This window comes from Aspergillus puulaauensis, chromosome 5, assembly GCF_016861865.1.
Source record: "Aspergillus puulaauensis MK2 DNA, chromosome 5, nearly complete sequence".
Lineage (NCBI taxonomy): Eukaryota > Fungi > Ascomycota > Eurotiomycetes > Eurotiales > Aspergillaceae > Aspergillus > Aspergillus puulaauensis.
Window position 1 is genome coordinate 2299297 of NC_054861.1, and position 17738 is coordinate 2317034.

Consider the following 17738-nt stretch of genomic DNA (forward strand, 5'->3'; position numbering starts at 1 on the left):
CTGTTTTTTCAACAATGGGGCTGTGGTTTAGTGGTATAATGTTCCCTTAGCATGGGAGAGGTCCTGGGTTCGATTCCCAGCTGCTCCATCTTTTTGCATTTTTGTCTATAGTATATATACTACTGCTTGCAACGCTCTTCTTTTTGCCCCAACCACTCCATAAACCTGCACTAAGTTGGGTTCTTAGCCTCATAGAAAGTCACTTATTTCTACTGGCCGTCGCGCCGAAAGCGCCGTACTCAACCTAGGGCAAGCGTACCTCCATGTCCCGTCCCGTCGTGAGTTTCACTTCTCGATTCTCCTATTCCTCCCCAGCATTTTAACTCTTTAGGCTCATAATAGGAGCCTCTGCCTCTCCCGCAGTGCTTAACGTCTTAAAGTGTTTGGTGTGTCTTATAACCGGCTGGCTTTTATCCAATACCAATACCACCAACCATATTCGATGAAACAATCCCCCAATTCATACTAATACTCTCTAACAATGAGTACACCGCACTGCTATATAACTACTTTAGGAAGGAACTCAGGTCGGCGATTCCTGGGAGCTGCCCAGTAGATTTGTGCTCGCACCTTCCCTGCAAAGTTAAGATATACTACCTAAGTAGGAAGGTGCGACCAGCGGAATAGTCAGGAGCGATGGTCGCATCGTGCCTTCCTTTGGAGAGGAAATAAACATTGTAATATTGGAAGGTACGTACGACCTCCCAAATAGGAAGGAGCGATAGTAAAGCCCCGGGCCAGCACCGAGAACCCGCCATCGTACCTTCCCTTTGTGAAATAAGCATTGCAATCTAGGAAGGCGCAACAACTTGGATAGGAAGGTACGATGGGTACCATTGCACCTTCCTTATAAAGCGAAGTAAAGTTGCAGTTCAGAGAGAGTGCAGTTCCTATACGGAGAGGCGCGAAGCAAGATTGTGGTAAATGAACCGGGATAATAGCCCTAACGGTGTAACTTCCCTTGAAGTCAATTATGTTAACATCAATTCTGCCGTTGTATCCTACGTGGACTTTGATTCCAGGTGTCAGTCCTATATCCTTTTCGCAAGTTCTGTTCGCCCTTCTTGTCAATTTGTAAACAAGCCGAGATTGACATGAATATTAGTTTAGTTTTGAAATTGCATTTCCTCATCTGAATATCAGCAATAATGTAACCCAATGTAGCAAAAGAAAGCTGCCGCAATATTGGAGTGGAATGCTATATAGTAGGAAAGGATATCTTGAATTCCAATGATATCTTCAGCAGACTACGACTACCCTAGCTACATTACCTCAAAGTCAAACAGCCTTGCTTGCATATCAAAACTAACTGACGAACTGACACACGTCACCTAGGCGTCTTTGGATAGGTAGTTCTATTTTAACTGGGGTGGGAAACTCGAAGTTACAACTCACTTTGGACCTTTCGTGACATCAAATGTCTTGGTTTTTTATTATACCTGGTGCGCTTGAGTCTCGATGAGTATGCCACCCGGGGTAAGTCGTGCATTTCTAATACGTTATACTTCCAGGCGTAGGCGAAGAAAAAAAAAATTAGATTCCAATGTCCTCATCCACTACGGTAACGATCCAGACGGAAAAGAGCCAAAAAGATGGAGCAGCTGGGAATCGAACCCAGGACCTCTCCCATGCTAAGGGAACATTATACCACTAAACCACAGCCCCATTTGTTGATTGGTCGGCGCTTTTTTTGACGACATATTCACTAGCCATCTAGAGCTGCTGCTCCAACCCTAATTTATGTACTTAGGCGCCTCATCTACACCGATGACGGTGTTTTGTGGATCTGTCGTGTTGCAATTGATTTATTGGTAATTAATTGAGGCTCTATGTATAGTTGATCATTTTTTCTTACTGCGTTTATTGGTTGTTGTGGTTTGTTAATGTTTGAATAACTGGGTTGTTAAAATATATATACCATCGGAACAGTGAGCCAGATGCCGCTACCACGTAACGTCAAAAAAAATAAAAAAAAAGAATAATAGGGGAATACAGACACATATATAAAATCTAAGTAGAGAAGAAAAAAAAAAAAAGACAAGAAAAGAAAGCTCAAGCAATCCGCTCCCACGCATTCGCTTGGCCAGGGAGACTTCCATCATCACTCCTGTAGCGATAGTCCTTCTGCACGCCCACTGGCCCGGGGCTCTCATAATTAACAGGTTGCCAGGGTTTTTGTTGCTGTAGCTGTAAGGAAACCTCTGACTCAGCCTTGTTGTTATTGAAGGACTTCCGGCGACTCCCACTCGACCAGAGCCTGTATATCGAGGAGCCAAAGTTTCTTGGCCAGTATTTGTCGATAAGAGGGGGGAATAGGGGGAGGCATGAACATATTATCCCGGTATAGGCTTCTATTGTACTGCTCATATAGATGTTCAGTTATCCAGAGCCTTAGTGATGGGTCGAGAATGGTGCAAGGAGAGAGACTTACGCCCATCGAGAAATTCGAGATATGTTCCAGGTTGCATCTTGGCTATCTGTGAGGACGTGTGTCATCGCGAGCCGCACTACGCTTGCGGCGAAGGCACTGGTCGGTGTCAGCAATTAGCCACCAGATAAATAAAACAAGGCTGGCTGGGGCGTACAAGGTTCCCAGACCAAAGACAGCTGCAAGACGGAGCCTCTTCCGGGTGGTCATGTTTAGCCCCCAGAGAGTATGGATAGGGAGAAGAAGGACGTAGAGATCAGTGGCCGAGCTCAACCCGCCAGAGACATAGGGCAGAATTCTCGGGTTCCAACAGCGGCCCGGGGAGGCGGCATCCCAGGCGTGGCTCACGGGCGAGCAGGAGAAAATAGTGAGAAAGAAGAGACTGAGGTGGGAGACAGAAACGAAAGCGATGCCAAAGCTGATGAAATATCTGATGTTGATATGACGGGGAAATATGCGATAGTAGAAGAAGAGAAACGCGAGTTTAACAGCGGCTGTCAGGAGTGTGTAGATGTATTGACCGACAGTGAAGTACTTGAGAGTTCTCGAGAGCCAGGTTATTGGCACATCCCACATATGGCGTCCGATGCCTCTGGAGAAGCCTGTAATAGAAGTTAGCCTCCACGACAATTAGCTGGATGGACCAAGCATACAGTAGGACATTAGGCCCGTGAAGGTAACGGTCAGGCACTGTCAATATTAGAATGGACTGCCTCATGTGTAGCTGGACCGGGAAAATACATATGCCAGGACGCAGAAAACTATTACCATGAGAATTAGCAGAATAATAAGAGTCGACCTTATAGCTGAGGCTTACAGTCGTCTATCCCCAACCTCGTGCGCAGCATGCAGAGGCGGGTGAATAGCCTCATGGCCACCGCTAGGGTGGCCACTGAAAGAAAGGCTGTATGAAGGGCGATATTGCCATGCAACTGACTGGGAGGATCAACAAAGTTGGGCTCGATTCCTGGTGGAGGAGGAAGGGCGCCACCGGTAAACCACTGGGTCGCCATAGTGAAGCTTTGGCTTTGGGGGATCCAAGACAAAGAAAGGGAAATGAGAAGGATCCGCGGTATAAATCGCAGGCACCCCTCTTACTGAGAATCACTCAAATTATAATCCTCTGACTGAGAACCATTTAAATTATAATAATTTAATGCCCTTTGCCGCCCCCAACGTCAAGGTGTCACTGCAGCCACAGCCTTGGAAATACTTCTCTCCTCTCCCTCTCCTCCAATCCTTCCTTATTTCTTCTTCCCAAATCCTCTTGTTTCTTGCCCCCATATCCGAAAAATAATACGCCTGTCCTTCACCAGACTATAGACAGCCTCGCCATGATCGCCTACTTACTCTCCTCTAGTCTGTGGACGACTACTCTGCTCGCCTTTGTCGCCGTACGATCCCTGCTCCAGCAGACAGTTATACCGATCTGACTCATCTTTTAGTACCGTCTTGTCCTGATCATCTACAACATTTACTTCCATCCACTGTCCAAGGTCCCAGGCCCTAGTGCATGGGCTGCATCCCGACTTCCATTTATCTATTCACTAGTGAGTGGGACTAGTATTCACGACTTCCGAAGTCTTCATGAGCGCTACGGCCCCATCATTCGTGTCGCTCCAAATGAAGTTACATTTGCCCACCCCGATGCCTACACAGACATTTTCCAGCCTCGCTCTGACCACGGTCAGCGGCAGCTCCTTAAAGATCCACTGTGGTGGGCGCGCCAACCTGGTCATCCGGACTCGTTGCTTAGCGTGATTAGCCCCGAAAAACACGCGGATATGCGGCGCATCCTCAGCCCAGGCTTCACTGCACGCGCCCTCCGCCAACAGGAGCCATTCATTCAAAAATATGTCAATCTGCTCGTGTCGCAGCTGCAGGACGTCGTCGGAAAGAGTAAGAGCACGCAAGTGAACATGACGCCATGGTTTAACTACACCACCTTTGATATTTTCGGGGATCTCGGCTTTGGCGAGTCCTTTGACTGTCTTCAACATTCAAGATACCATGCATGGATTGCCTTGGTGTTTGGCAGTGTCAAAGCAGCTGGGTTTGTTATATCCACACGATATTACCCGCCCGTCGCATTCATTCTGCAAAAGTGCATTCCACCTTCGATGAGAAAAACACAGCAAGATCACTATCAGCAGGTTGTGGATAAGGTACAGCGACGACTGAGTTGGGAGCTGCAGCGCCCTGATTTGATGTCTTATGTTATTGAAGAAGGGGGCAGTCTTAAACTTGATGCTGGTGAGCTGTACGCGACGTTTATGATCCTAACCACAGCTGGCAGTGAAACAACGGCGACAGCCTTGACCGGAACGTTTAACTATCTGGTGAATCACAGCCCCAAAAGTCTCCACCAGCTGGAGAATGAGATTAGAAGTGCCTTTTCAAGTACGGACGAGATTACAATCGAAGCAGTGCGCAAGCTTCCCTTTCTCAACGCAGTCATCAATGAGGGCCTCCGACTATGTCCACCAGTCCCATGGATTCTTCCCCGCCTCGTCCCGGAAGGAGGCAGCATGATATGTGGAACATGGCTTCCAGGCGGGGTAAATGAGCCCCCTCTTGCCTTTTAGTGTCTATAAAGATGGCTAACCGGAGAGTCTAGACACCTGTCTCGATCCAGGCATATACTCTGAACCGCGACCCAACACTCTTCCACAAGCCCAATACCTTCCTCCCAGAACGATGGCTGGAGTCTTCAACGTCAGACTCCGCCTCTTGCTTTTTCGGCGATCAGCGCCAGGTGGTCCAACCGTTCACCATCGGGCCCCGTGCATGTCTTGGACAGAACCTCGCATGGGCTGAAATGCGACTAATACTTGCCAAGCTAGTCTGGATGTTTGACTTTACGGCAATCGAGGGCCATTGTGTCAGCTGGGAGGACCTGCGCATGTATTTGTTGATTGAAAGGAAGCCGATCAATGTCGGCATCAGCTTACGGAAGGGAGTACAGCAGGGGTTCGAGTAAGCAGTGCAGGTGATAGATCTCCGAATACCATGTACGGATGGCGGACGCTGAGTGTTTCCAAGATGATTTGGGGGTGGGAGGTATCGGAACTGTTTCAATTGGACAAACGGCCAATGCTTGCCTAGCCGCCTGTGTTACCATAAGCACAACTCATCCCTCAGCCTCGTGTGAATTGAACTGAGGGGTTGGGCGCTCGTGTCATTAAGTCCGAACAGCTCGGAATCCGAAGAACCGAGTGATACGGTCGATATTCTATATTCGCTGGGAGGCAACAGAGCCTCCCAGATCCAAATAATGCTCTTAGACAGCCTTGTTGTCTCGTTTAACCTGTTGTCATGGGCCAAGTATTCCACCGACCTTGATAGCAGCCGCACTTGTAGTAGCAGGAGTAACTCATACTTGGTCCTTCCTATACATTGGCAGAGACAACGACTTGTAATTGTCACTGTATTTCTCGTACTCCAGAAGCGGCTTAAAGCATATGCAAAGGACCACATTCAGCCTACCAGTACTGAAACAAACATAAAGCTGTATATCGTAATCCCAAACCGCACGAGCCTACTCCGATATAGTTTATCACCCATTCTAGTCTATCGAATACTCCACCAAGAAACAGGAAGAGAGAAAAACAATTGAAATGGCTCTCATATCCCTCTTTACACTCTCAGTGCCTCCATTGGCCCTTTCAATTTTGATATACAATGCTATCCTCATCATCTATCGCCTCTACTTCTCGCCTCTAGCCAAGTTCCCCGGCTCCAAGCTCGCCGCCGCAACGGGCTGGTATGAGTTCTATTTCGACTACTGGAAGAACGGGAAGTACATTTTTGAGATCGAGCGGATGCATCAAGTCTACGGTATACCTACCACTTATTCACCTGAAGGTCTCGTTCTGAGATTAAACAGGCCCAATCATCCGCGTCAACCCAGACGAACTCTCCATCCACGACCCAGACTTCTACACCGAGATCTACGTGACGGAAAGCAGGCGCCGGACAAACCACTACGATGTATTCTGCAAGGGAATTGATTTTGACGGTAGGCCTCCATCCCTCCCTCCCTTTATCTCTACCATTAACAATATATTTACATATCCAGGCTCCCACCTCCTAACCGTAGACCACACCCTCCACCGCAAACGCCGCAAACCGCTCGAGCCCTTCTTCTCGCGCGTGAGCATCCAGGCACTGCAGCCCATGCTTGCAGAGGTAACAAGCAAGTTCGAGCAGCGACTGCGCGCTCTTGCGGGCACGGGGACAGTTGTACGGCTCGACCACGCTTCTGCTGCGTTCTCGGGAGATATTATTGCGAAGATATGTCTGGATGATCAGGACGAGGGAGGGAGGTTCTTGGATCATCCCGAGTTTGCGCCTTATTGGTATGTAAAACCGCAACGGGTGTGGATGTGACTACTTGACTGGATGGACACTAAGACTAAGGCATGGGGCTGGCTGGCGTAGGTATAATTTGATTCATATGCTTGTGAGATCGATCCCGCTCTTTACGGGACTGCCGAGTCTTGTGAGGTATGCTATACTTATTTCTGCAAATATTTAGTATTGGAGCCGCGCTCTTACTGATCTGATTAGAATCGTGAGCTACGTCCCGGAACGGTATCTGCTCTGGTTCTTTCCCCAGGGCCAAGTCTTTAATGAATTCAAGAGAGTGAGTACACACAGCCTACGACCAGGTAGCGAGTGTGTACTAACAACCATCCCTCACGCAACAGGTCGCCCGAGAAAACATCGATCGAATCTTCAGCAACAGCTACACAGGCAAAACCAGCACCAACACCAACACCAACACCACAACCTCCCTCTTCCACCATGTAGCCCAAAGCGACATGCCCGAGTCAGAGCGGTCCCCCGAGCGTCTCGCAAAGGAAGCTCAAGTCCTCCTCGGCGGCGGAACAGCAAGCACAGCGCGCACAATCGGGTTCGCCTCGTTCTACATCCTCGATCGCCCGGAGGTTCGCGCGAGACTTCGCGATGAACTCAGGGAAGTTATGGCGGATTGGCCGAGACGAGTACCGAGCTGGGTGGAGCTTGAGAAGGTGCCTTATCTGCAGGCTGTTATTAAAGAGTCGTTGCGGCTGAGTTATGGTGTTATGCATCGATTGCCGAGGATTTCGCCGGACTTGGGGATTCAGTATGGAAGGTTTACCATTCCACCGGGTGTATGTATTGCATTGCATTGCATTTTGGTTGCCCTTCTCTGGGTCTTCATGATACCTTGTCTAATTTGGGCCTTTGGCTTGCAGACTCCAGTCGGCATGTCTGCATACCTCATGCATTCTGATCCAAAAGTCTACCCAGATCCTGATCAATTCGTCCCTGAGCGCTGGCTCGGCGCCATTAATCCAGCTATGAACCGAAATTATGTCCCCTTTTGTCGGGGATCACGAAGTTGTCTAGGGATGAAGTGCGTATACTCATCTGTAGCTAGCTACCGCATATCTTTACCTTCTATGTGCGTGCAGCTAACCAAAATGTATTTCTTTCAGTCTAGCAATGGCAGAGTTAAGTCTCTGCCTAGCTGTTCTGCATCGACCCGGAGGCCCCGAATTGGAGCTGTTTGAAACGGACGAGAGCGATGTGAAGCATGTGCATGATTTCCTTATTCCACTGCCAAAGGTTGATACGAAAGGTGTTAGGGTTTTGATTCGCTAACACGGAAAGATTGCGATAACGGGGGCTTATAGGTCCCTAATACTCGTATTATCCGGGCTTCGAATGTCATCTTCGATAAGCACTGATGGGATATGCATACCTACCTAACCTTGGAATCTTGCGTGACCGTAATTAATCCGTTTAAGGAAGAGAGCCTCAACTTTTCAGGCCCCCCGCCGGACAGGTGTCTCGGACATCGGGCAAATCATAAATTGCCCGGAGACAAGATCGATGCTACCTGAGTAATGCTTGGTAATAGTTAGCCTATCGGAGATACAGTTGCTGATCGTGCGTGTCATAATCAAAGGCTTTGAGTGAGAGGTGTGCAGCACAGGATGGACATGCAATTTACATGCTGGTGGCGGGTTGGCCTGTATTTACCGTAATGCTCAACTCATGAGGTCGTGCAAAACAAGCAATATCACTTCAAACAACCTGTACTGTAATACTTCAGGCCAACTGCGGCTATAAGTTATGCAGCCCAGAGGGGCGTATAATGCATCGCAAAACTCGAGGCTGATGGTATAAAGCTCGGTCACCATGTCAGCGAGTATTAGTACAATGGCTGCACGAAGACCATCTGACACCATCTGACACCATCTTACCACTCTATCCATATCGTCCACCTTTATCCCAACGATTCGATCATGGATTATAGATACTCGACCGAAATTGACGCCCGCGCCTACAAGACCCACGGCCTTGATGGTGGCATCCCGCTTCGGGTCCATGCGGATCCTGACAATAAAGAAATCGTCGGTACGATGCGAGCTCAAAGGGACTGGAATCGTTACGTCCGACCTGTAGGGGGCTACAAGGGTGGACTGGGCGAGACATTCAGCTTTATGCGGGCGTGTGTGCCGGAGTGTCTCCCGGAGCGGCTGGAGGTTATTTCGTACGCAAACGAATTTGCCTTTCTCTATGACGGTAAGTAGACTTGTCGAGATAAGAGTAAAATAAGCCAGCTAACGTACCTTTTGTTAGACAAGATGGAGGAACTCATAGATTCGAGAACAGACACATCTGCAGGAGATGCCTTGAAGAAACAGTTTAATGAGGGGTTGAGCGGTATACAGCATCTGCAAGCCAAGAAACTGCAGACACAGGTCATCAAGGAGATGGCCGCAATTGACCCAGAGCGCGCAGTTACTACGAGAAAAGCATGGGCCAAATTCCTGCAGCTGGCGGCTGAGTCGCGGTCGCGGCCATTGTACACCCTGGACGAATACCTTCCCTGTAGAATCATCGATGCCGGGGAATTGATTTGGTTCGGAACACTGACCTTTGGAATGGCCCTTAGTATTCCCGATAATGAACTTGAGCTCTGCATGGAGCTCGCGCGACCGGGATATGCCGCAATTAGTCTCACAAATGACCTTTACTCGTGGAACAAAGAGCGCGAAGAGGCCCGGCGCGCGGGACATGACTGCGTCTATAATGCGATCTGGGTGATTATGCAGGAGCGCTCGGTTGGTGAGACGGAGGCGAAAAGGGCGTGCATGACGCAGATCAAGCACTATATCAAACAGTACTGTGAGATTGTGGACAAGGCGCACAGCTGTGACTGGCTTTCTGATGACTTGAAGACGTACCTGGAAGCAGTCAAGTTGAGCCATGTCGGGAACTTGGCGTGGAGCATTTGCTGCCCGCGGTATCGTGTCAACTAGGGAGAGGTAGAAGTAAGCAGATTATGATAGGGTCGTTGGTCGGGCTGAGTCTGGCCCGACGTTGTACAAAGCCCGTCTGCCTGCACGGTAACACCAGACAAAGAAGTGAGCTCCTTCGCTGCCAGAAGCTCCCCCTCCTTTTTCCTCACCTTCTTCCCTGTCCACCTTTTTGTCCATCTTGATGTTCTTTTGTTTCATCACTCTTTCCCCTTCAATATCTATCTACATGCCTGTTATCACCCTTTCAAAAGTCACAACCTCACTTCCCCAGCCATAATAAGCCTAAATCTGCCCCCCCAACTTTGCCCTCCTAGTTTCTCTGAAAATACTTCCTTTTTAAGAAATGGGTGCCCAGTTCTCGCAGTTCTTCCCCCCACGCCCAACCTTCACCGGGAAGGACCTCCCACCCCAAGAAGACAGGGTCTTTCTCATAACAGGCGGCACCTCCGGAATTGGCTTCGAGCTTGCAAAGATACTCTATCGTCATGGCGGCAGGGTCTACATCACGGGGCGGACGGAGCAAAAAGCAAAGAGAGCAGTCAAAGCAATTCAAGATGCCGTGCCTGACCACAAAGGCTATTTAGACTTTATTGTCCTCGAACTCGATGATCTCAGAGGTATCAAAGAGTCCGCAGATGCGTTCAAAGAAAAAGAATCAAAGATTGATGTCCTCTGGAACAATGCTGGTGTATCCCAGCCACCCCTGGGCAGCGTGTCAAAGCAAGGCTATGAGCTTCAACTAGCAGTCAACTGCTTTGGCCCCTTTTTATTCACGCAATTGCTGCTTCCTCTACTTGAAGCAGCTACCTCGGCGTCTTCGTCTCCTGGATCAGTGAGAGTAATCTGGACAAGCAGTCAGGTGGCAGAGCTTTCCTCGCCTGCGGAGGGCATCATCATATCTGAGCTTACTACCCCGCCAAAGGACAATGTTCGAAACTACCTGAACTCAAAAACAGGTAACTGGTTCCTGTCTGCCGAGTTCGCACGCCGATACGGAAACCGCGGGATTACCAGTGTCGCATTGAACCCCGGGGCCGCAAACTCGGATTTATTAAAGAACGCAAAGTTGATGAAACTGCTATCTTATCCCTTGCTACACAAGCCCGAGCGTGCCGCCCATACAGAGCTATATGCCGGCCTTAGCCCTGACATATCTCTGCAGAATAACGGCTGCTATGTTATACCCTTCGGTCGGATCCACGATAACGTGGCGGAGAGATTATTGACTGCGATGAAAGTCGAAGAAAACGGCGGTACAGGAAGAGCGAAGGAGTTTTGGGAGTTTTGTGAAAACAGGGTCAGCGATTACTCTTGATGGACGGTAGGTTTGTTGTCCACGTTTATTGTATCTCTGTTCATACCAATGCATTTCCCTGGGGAGTTCTCTGACAAGCTTCGATGCCCTTTAATATGATATCTCCATTTCTGTCCAAACCGAAAGAATACAACTGTGTAATACCAACAGTCTGAGCTACGGAGAATAGTACATATTGCAGTTCAACCTAGAAGGAAGGTACAGCCACCTTGGGTGGGCAGGGATCGTGCCTGCCCACATCCCGTCTGGACTCTGGAAGGGAAGGAGCGGCGGATGATGTGGTCTCTCGTGCTTTCCGTACAGCATGCTATAGATACAGCAGTGATGCGAGGAAGGTGCAACGGTTTGAACAGAAGGAACGATCGGCGATTCGCGACAGAGGCGTGCGACGCACCTCAGGCTTCCCATCGTGCCTGCCTTACAGATAGCGGCAGGGTCTGTACAGTACCTAAATGGAAGCGCGATTTTGCACGGAGGCAGATAGGAAAGAGCGATCGGCTTGGGGTTTACTGCTCTTGCTTTGAGAGACTATGGCCCAGACGTAGGATTATTGGAAGGCGCGATGGCGTCCCAAAAACGGAAACAACACCATCCAATGCTTCCACCTAGGAAACAGCAATTGCCGTAAATGGATCATTTGCGCCTACCTGTTCTATAATCGATCTCCTACCACCTAGGCGGATGAACGGTCAATGCTCAGCCCTAAGCGAGGTACATGTCACGTGCCTATATTAACGCCACAACGGCTACGGCTCCACCGCAGCATTCTGATATGCAGGATGAAAAGACACCATTAAAAAAGCGAATTGCATCGTCTCAAGATAGTGCAAAACGATATGGAGCAGCTGGGAATCGAACCCAGGACCTCTCCCATGCTAAGGGAACATTATACCACTAAACCACAGCCCCATTTGATATGCACTCGGTCGAGGGAGCGCTCCACAGTCTCGGCGGGGGTTCCACAGGACGTAAAAAAAAATATCAACACCGAGATTGCCTGCGATAGAGGCAAAAAATGTGGAGCAGCTGGGAATCGAACCCAGGACCTCTCCCATGCTAAGGGAACATTATACCACTAAACCACAGCCCCATCTTGTTATAACCCAGTTGCCGGGTGCGAAGGATTGGCGCACCGGAGGGGTTGCAGGTTTGCGGTTCCATCAAATAGCCTCCCATGCGGCGATGGTTTGGAGACTGTTCTCGTGGTAGCTTGCGGGGTTTGCCTGATATGATCGTATCATAGATGCGAGGAGGGCGCCTGGAACAGCTCCATGCTGACCAGGAGTATGGGCAGCGCGTACGGAGCGGGATATACATCAGCACCGGCTGTGCACCGGTGGCGGCTGGCTTGGTTGTCTGATAGGTCGTGTATTCACCCCAGCAGAGCCACAGACCGGATAAGCTCTGACACCGCAGACATTCTTGTACTAAAGAGTGGTAATTGAATATATCGCCGTGGCTCATGTCTCGATTCCTTCTCATTGGTACCGGCTGGTTGACCATAAGGCCTCAGGAGAGGAGCTCATTGAGTGAGACCGAATAAAACAGGATGTCGTGCTATGCTGTAATACCTCCCTGCCGCTATATTCCGAGGAGGGTTGAAGTGTTGCTGGAAGCACCAGATGGTACATGGTCTCCCTGGCGAAAGGTAGCATCGATGCTGAACACGCCCAATATATTGGCCGTGACTCGGACCTGAATTAATGGGTAATATTATTAGTGTTTGAAAACAACTGTACCTTGAGACTCTGGCGCCTGCGACAGCACAGCATGACGCCCAACGAGTCACGAGCAGCCTAGTGAACACCTAGTAGTAATCCTCGACCTCTCGACGTGATTAGGGAAATGTTCAGGTGAACGGAAGAGGTTGTATAGAAAGGCTAGAGATGCACGAGATAAATATCCAAGCACCAACCTCGATGATATTCCTGGTCTAATGTGCCCGAGTCTGTCTTTGCCCCAGTGTGAAGCTGATGGAATGGGTTGATAATGGAAATAGCTCGAGGGATCGCGATTAAACAAGCATCAATATTTTGATGCCGAATTGATTAGATCAGATAGTTTCTGTCATACTGAAAAGCGAGAATGGTTTTGGTATTTGGAGCCCCAATCAACCGTATATCCCGAAGGAGGTGTGACAACGATGGATGATGTGTTTACGCGCTGGATTGGAGACGGTCGGCATGATGACGTTGGTAGAATCAGTGGATGAGTTCTGTGCTGATATTGCTTATTTGTGTCCCGAAATCTCAACAGTTGGGGCTGTGGTTTAGTGGTATAATGTTCCCTTAGCATGGGAGAGGTCCTGGGTTCGATTCCCAGCTGCTCCACATTTTTTTGTTTGAGAGCTTTTCTTTTTCTTTTTGTATGGTTTTGGTGTCAAGAAGGTAGAAGAAGCTCATTGAGAAAATGGTAAATAATTCAGGATCTTCAAAGACCAGCTCAGCCTTTCGACGCCCTAATGTAAGATGAGGTAAGAATAGGAATCACGAACTGCCGGGGGTTTCTCCGTTGCATTCTTCGCTCGGGCCGCAGGAAACGTTATTAGATCAGCCCCCGCGACAATTGGATCTCAGAGCGAACCCCTTCTCCTGACCTACCACAACGCTGCCTTTGGCCCTTCTTAACCTCAAGTATCGATGTCGCGACCTTCATGACTCTGGCTCCGTCGAAGCGAGTCACTGTCCGGGTCTGGACCCTGGTTGACAGTCGCAGTAAGCTCCATTCTTGTTTCCAGCCCCTTCTTATCTCCGATAGTTCAATGGAGATTACGACACGAAAAGCAAACGACTTGGGGAAAGCGATCTTGAAAAACAAGCGCTCATTGTTGACTTCATCTTATAGATTACATTCCTCTTCGCAAACGCCATTATTCTTCCACTACCCAAACATCCGACTCACCTCGGACTACGAAACGACGCGAGTTCCATGACTATTTTGTTACGCATCTCCCCTCATCCTCCCTCCATCCAGACCCTAGGGGCCCGCTCACATCGTTCCATAAACTCCCCCGCTCAGCATCAGTACCACATACTGGAGAGATAACGCACTCTCCGGCTTCATTCCAAGCTCTGGTCGGCCGAGAGACGACCGTAGTTCGGATTCCGCTACGAAGCGCGAAACATCACTTTGGAGCCGCAACCTCTCGAGGAACTCGCGCTTATAATGAAGACACCTACCAGGCTGGAGTTATTGATATACCTGCCTTCGCGAAGCGTCCTCCGTCGTCCTTGACGATTAAGCGCGATGTTGCTGGACCCCGAGAAAACAGAGCTGCGGATAGCGCGAGCGGGGATCCGCAAGTTTTCTACTTTGGAATATTCGATGGCCACGGTGGATCTGAATGTAGTACTTTTCTACAAGATACGCTGCATGAATATATTCAGGACACTGCCGCCGAGTTTGAACTGCAGTCGAGTTTGAAAAAGGCCGAGGAGGAGCCTGAATTGTCTGGCAGCGAGCTGCCAGTCCGACAAGGTAGCAATGCGATGCGGGTGCGGAGATTGGAAAAAACTCTGGTGCAGAACTGGAGACATCTCGTCGGAGGATATTTCAAAAGATTCGTCCCGCCAAACTTCTCACACCTAACTAAACACCCCGCGGAGGGCGAGACAAAGCCGGCAACCGATGATAAATGTGTCTCAATTGAGGAAATCCTCGAGTACGCTTTTTTGCGTGCAGACTTGGATTTCGTTTCCGCCCAAGCCTCAAGGCAAGATGACGAGCTGTCGAATGTTTTCCGGCCGCTTTACCAAGATGACATTCTCTATGGGCCAGCCCGTTCTCAATCATTAAGCCCCAGTAGCCTGAGACGGTTCAAAGGTGGAAGCACAGCGAGCTCTGTATTAATCTCCACACCAACGCCCGCGCCTTTCTGGCATCCATCTAGTCCGTCAAGTTTGCTAGTCTCACATGTTGGCGATACTAGGATCTTGTTGTGCTCGACGGCCACTGGCGAGGCTATACCTCTCACATCCAACCATCACCCTTCGTCGCCCATCGAAGCCAACCGGCTAAGACGATATGCAGCTACATTCGTGACCGACTCGTTTGGCGAAGAGCGTATTAGCGGGTTAGCGAACACTCGTGCCTTTGGTGATGTACAGTCCAAACGGATCGGTGTATCGGCTGAACCCGAGCTTCGCCGTTTCGAGATAGCACCGGCGGAATACTCTTTCTTGGTACTCATGACGGACGGCGTCACGGACTCACTCAACGATCAAGAAGTCGTTGATATCATTAAAGAAGCGAAGACTCCAGACGAAGGGTCTCGGCATGTGGTCAATTTCGCTACCGAGGTCACCAAGTCGGGGGACAATGCTACTTGCCTCGTCGTGCGACTTGGTGGCTGGGAGCGACGATTGGAAGGGGGCTTAGGCAGCCTGGGAACGAAAGAATCTCGCGAATTCCGTCGACAAGAAGCTACAGATCCGCGCAGGTCACGGACATGACGCAGCCATTGTATATAACGAATAATTGCCCTGAGCTCTCGCTACATTTCCTTTGCAATACATAAACTGTACATACATACCAAAATATTTTCCCTTCAATTTTACAGGCGCGAAATACTGGTATGCGGAAAAGAAGAGGTGAATGTGTAACAATCATGGAAGTCGAAAGTCGTTTAACGGGCAACTACTTACCTACAAGGAGGGAATTCGCAGGTGTTGGGTGACGAGGTATTGCCCTGCTGGGCGTCGGACGCGCTCGTCCATGCGAAATTATTGCTTTCTCCTATTCCCCGACGTCCTCTTCATATCTGCCGCCCTTTTCTTTCTTTGTGACCCCTCAAACTACATGGAAGCGGATTCTGACCCCTTTGCACTTGTCTGCAGCTAAGAGAGCCTTATCGAGCTTATCCCGTCGCTTTAACTGCATCCGAGTTTCCGAGTCGACGATCCCCAGGCTTCCGTTCCGCTGACTACACGTACGGCACGAGCCAAGTTAGTTAACTACTAATCAATAATATTAAAAGGGCTTCAGTAGTGTTTATCACCCGGACAAAAAATCCAAATCCGCATAGATACCATTCAACATTCAACAGTGAGCACACATCATTGTCCGTGTTCCGTTTGCCCAAACAGAGTGTCATCCTCTCTGTGGTTCCGGCTACCATCGAGCAAACGCGTGCCTAAGGCGGGTGAACCATACTACTGGTACGTGTTGGATAAGCTCCCCCAAGCTGACAATTTGGCAACGCTGCGGCCAGCTGTGCTCTTCTCCAACGAATATTCTACGCATTAAATCTCAAATAACTAACGCGGAACTTCTACTTTAGTCACCTCTTCGTTTTGGCTCCCCCTGGTTGGAAATAATTTGACCTGGAAGTCGCGATTCGCCCGCTGTGGAAGCTCTCGGATAAGAGGTTTCTCCCCTTTTTACTACCTCATCGCAGTCGCCTCGTCTGCTCTCTTTTCCCACACAGCCCTTCAATAAATAGGTGCCGAAAACACACGCGACACTCTTCTATCCTAAAACATTCCTCAAGTATGAGCGCCCGAACTAGAAGGCAAAAGGCCGCGCTGGCCGCCCAGTCCGAAGGAGTCGACGCATCGCCGACGAGAAACGGCGCGATAGAAACACCTAAACGGAGCAGGTCAGGTACACCGGACGATGATGATGATGACGGAGTGAAGGAAAACGTATATCTATTTGCTCCCAATATCATTGGTAAGGAACTCGTTCTTGGTCGTTAGTTGCTGCGACCCCGCTAATATTTTCGGGTCCATAGGATATGTGAGAGTTGTTCTGGCGATTGCATCTCTCTACTACATGCCCCTCCACCCACGAACGTGCTCGATTCTTTACAGCGTGTCCTGCTTGCTCGATGCTTTGGACGGATATGCGGCGCGCTATTTCAACCAATCCACTACGTTCGGCGCAGTGCTTGACATGGTGACCGACCGTTGCACAACTGCCTGCCTTCTCGTCTTCTTGAGCTCTGCATGGCCGCGATGGGCGCTTGTTTTCCAATCCTTGATTGCCTTGGACATGGCTTCTCACTATATGCATATGTACGCAACTCTCAGCATGGGAGGTGCGAACCAAAGCCACAAGAAGATCGATTCTTCTCGGAGCTGGGTCCTGTACCTCTACTACAACAGCAGGGTGAGTAATGCGAGCTCTATTTGAGATCTGTGGTTCTAGACTATTCTGACGACTTCCATCTACAGACTGTCCTCTTCATCTGCTGTGCTCTCAATGAACTTTTCTTCATCGGCCTCTACCTGCTCTCCTTCTCTTCTCCCACCTTATCACCGTCCTTGCTCCTACCCCCTCAAGGTGTCACCGTGGGCGGAACTCCCCCGCCTCCCGCTTCGACAAGCGTATTCGCTAGCCCCTGGAGTGCCGGTGCTCTAGAGTTAGCTCGTGCCAACAAGATTGACAGCTTCTGGCCCTGGGTGATTACCTCAATCTCGTTTCCAGTCATGGCATTCAAGCAATTTGTCAACATCGTGCAGCTGGTCAAGGCAGCCAACTGGCTGGTTGAAGGAGATCTTGTCAGTCGCCGGAAGGCTCGCAGCGCAGGGAAGAACTAAAGTGTCGAGGACACGAGCTTGTTATCGAAACTGGGGCCTTGGGGGTACATCTCACCTCTAATACAAAGCCCCTAACCTTGATCATTACACCCTCTGGGTGTTAGCTGTCATCTTAGATGGCCTATATCATTCTGCATAGC

At 49.6% G+C, this 17738-nt stretch overlaps 7 protein-coding genes and 5 non-coding genes across 12 annotated transcripts; 8 read left to right on the forward strand and 4 right to left on the reverse strand.

The window, feature by feature from the left end:
• Positions 1–16: 16 nt before the first annotated feature.
• APUU_t50018S lies at positions 17–88 on the forward strand. The gene has a single exon. It is a non-coding gene; the product is annotated as a tRNA-Ala (tRNA).
• Positions 89–1593: 1505 nt separating this feature from the next.
• Positions 1594–1665, reverse strand: APUU_t50019A. The gene has a single exon. It is a non-coding gene; the product is annotated as a tRNA-Ala (tRNA).
• Positions 1666–2052: 387 nt separating this feature from the next.
• Positions 2053–3441, reverse strand: APUU_50882A (uncharacterized protein; the record flags this gene model as incomplete). Its single annotated transcript, XM_041705927.1, has 6 exons — positions 2053–2257; positions 2432–2527; positions 2586–3030; positions 3082–3118; positions 3170–3189; positions 3246–3441. 6 exons carry the CDS (start codon positions 3439–3441, stop codon positions 2053–2055), a joined length of 999 nt encoding a protein of 332 aa, XP_041558365.1.
• A 321-nt stretch (positions 3442–3762) lies between these two features.
• APUU_50883S (cytochrome P450) lies at positions 3763–5408 on the forward strand (the record flags this gene model as incomplete). The annotated part of the gene is made up of 3 exons (XM_041705931.1): positions 3763–3822; positions 3874–4986; positions 5046–5408. The coding sequence occupies 3 exons, from the start codon at positions 3763–3765 to the stop codon at positions 5406–5408; spliced, it is 1536 nt and encodes a 511-aa protein (XP_041558366.1).
• A 637-nt stretch (positions 5409–6045) lies between these two features.
• APUU_50884S (cytochrome P450) lies at positions 6046–8077 on the forward strand (the record flags this gene model as incomplete). Its single annotated transcript, XM_041705932.1, has 8 exons — positions 6046–6265; positions 6315–6446; positions 6507–6786; positions 6869–6934; positions 6998–7073; positions 7138–7584; positions 7669–7829; positions 7912–8077. The coding sequence occupies 8 exons, from the start codon at positions 6046–6048 to the stop codon at positions 8075–8077; spliced, it is 1548 nt and encodes a 515-aa protein (XP_041558367.1).
• Positions 8078–8724: 647 nt separating this feature from the next.
• On the forward strand, positions 8725–9744 carry APUU_50885S (terpene synthase family protein; the record flags this gene model as incomplete). The annotated part of the gene is made up of 2 exons (XM_041705933.1): positions 8725–9004; positions 9062–9744. The coding sequence occupies 2 exons, from the start codon at positions 8725–8727 to the stop codon at positions 9742–9744; spliced, it is 963 nt and encodes a 320-aa protein (XP_041558368.1).
• A 343-nt stretch (positions 9745–10087) lies between these two features.
• Positions 10088–11059, forward strand: APUU_50886S (uncharacterized protein; the record flags this gene model as incomplete). The annotated part of the gene is made up of 1 exon (XM_041705934.1): positions 10088–11059. One exon carries the CDS (start codon positions 10088–10090, stop codon positions 11057–11059), a length of 972 nt encoding a protein of 323 aa, XP_041558369.1.
• Positions 11060–11896: 837 nt separating this feature from the next.
• On the reverse strand, positions 11897–11968 carry APUU_t50020A. Its single transcript has one exon. It is a non-coding gene; the product is annotated as a tRNA-Ala (tRNA).
• A 109-nt stretch (positions 11969–12077) lies between these two features.
• On the reverse strand, positions 12078–12149 carry APUU_t50021A. The gene has a single exon. It is a non-coding gene; the product is annotated as a tRNA-Ala (tRNA).
• A 1168-nt stretch (positions 12150–13317) lies between these two features.
• APUU_t50022S lies at positions 13318–13389 on the forward strand. Its single transcript has one exon. It is a non-coding gene; the product is annotated as a tRNA-Ala (tRNA).
• A 323-nt stretch (positions 13390–13712) lies between these two features.
• ptcA (type 2C protein phosphatase PTC6) lies at positions 13713–15510 on the forward strand (the record flags this gene model as incomplete). Its single annotated transcript, XM_041705935.1, has 2 exons — positions 13713–13773; positions 13904–15510. The coding sequence occupies 2 exons, from the start codon at positions 13713–13715 to the stop codon at positions 15508–15510; spliced, it is 1668 nt and encodes a 555-aa protein (XP_041558370.1).
• Positions 15511–16548: 1038 nt separating this feature from the next.
• PIS1_3 (CDP-diacylglycerol--inositol 3-phosphatidyltransferase) lies at positions 16549–17598 on the forward strand (the record flags this gene model as incomplete). Its single annotated transcript, XM_041705936.1, has 3 exons — positions 16549–16729; positions 16791–17167; positions 17233–17598. 3 exons carry the CDS (start codon positions 16549–16551, stop codon positions 17596–17598), a joined length of 924 nt encoding a protein of 307 aa, XP_041558371.1.
• Between the last annotated feature and the right edge of the window lie 140 nt (positions 17599–17738).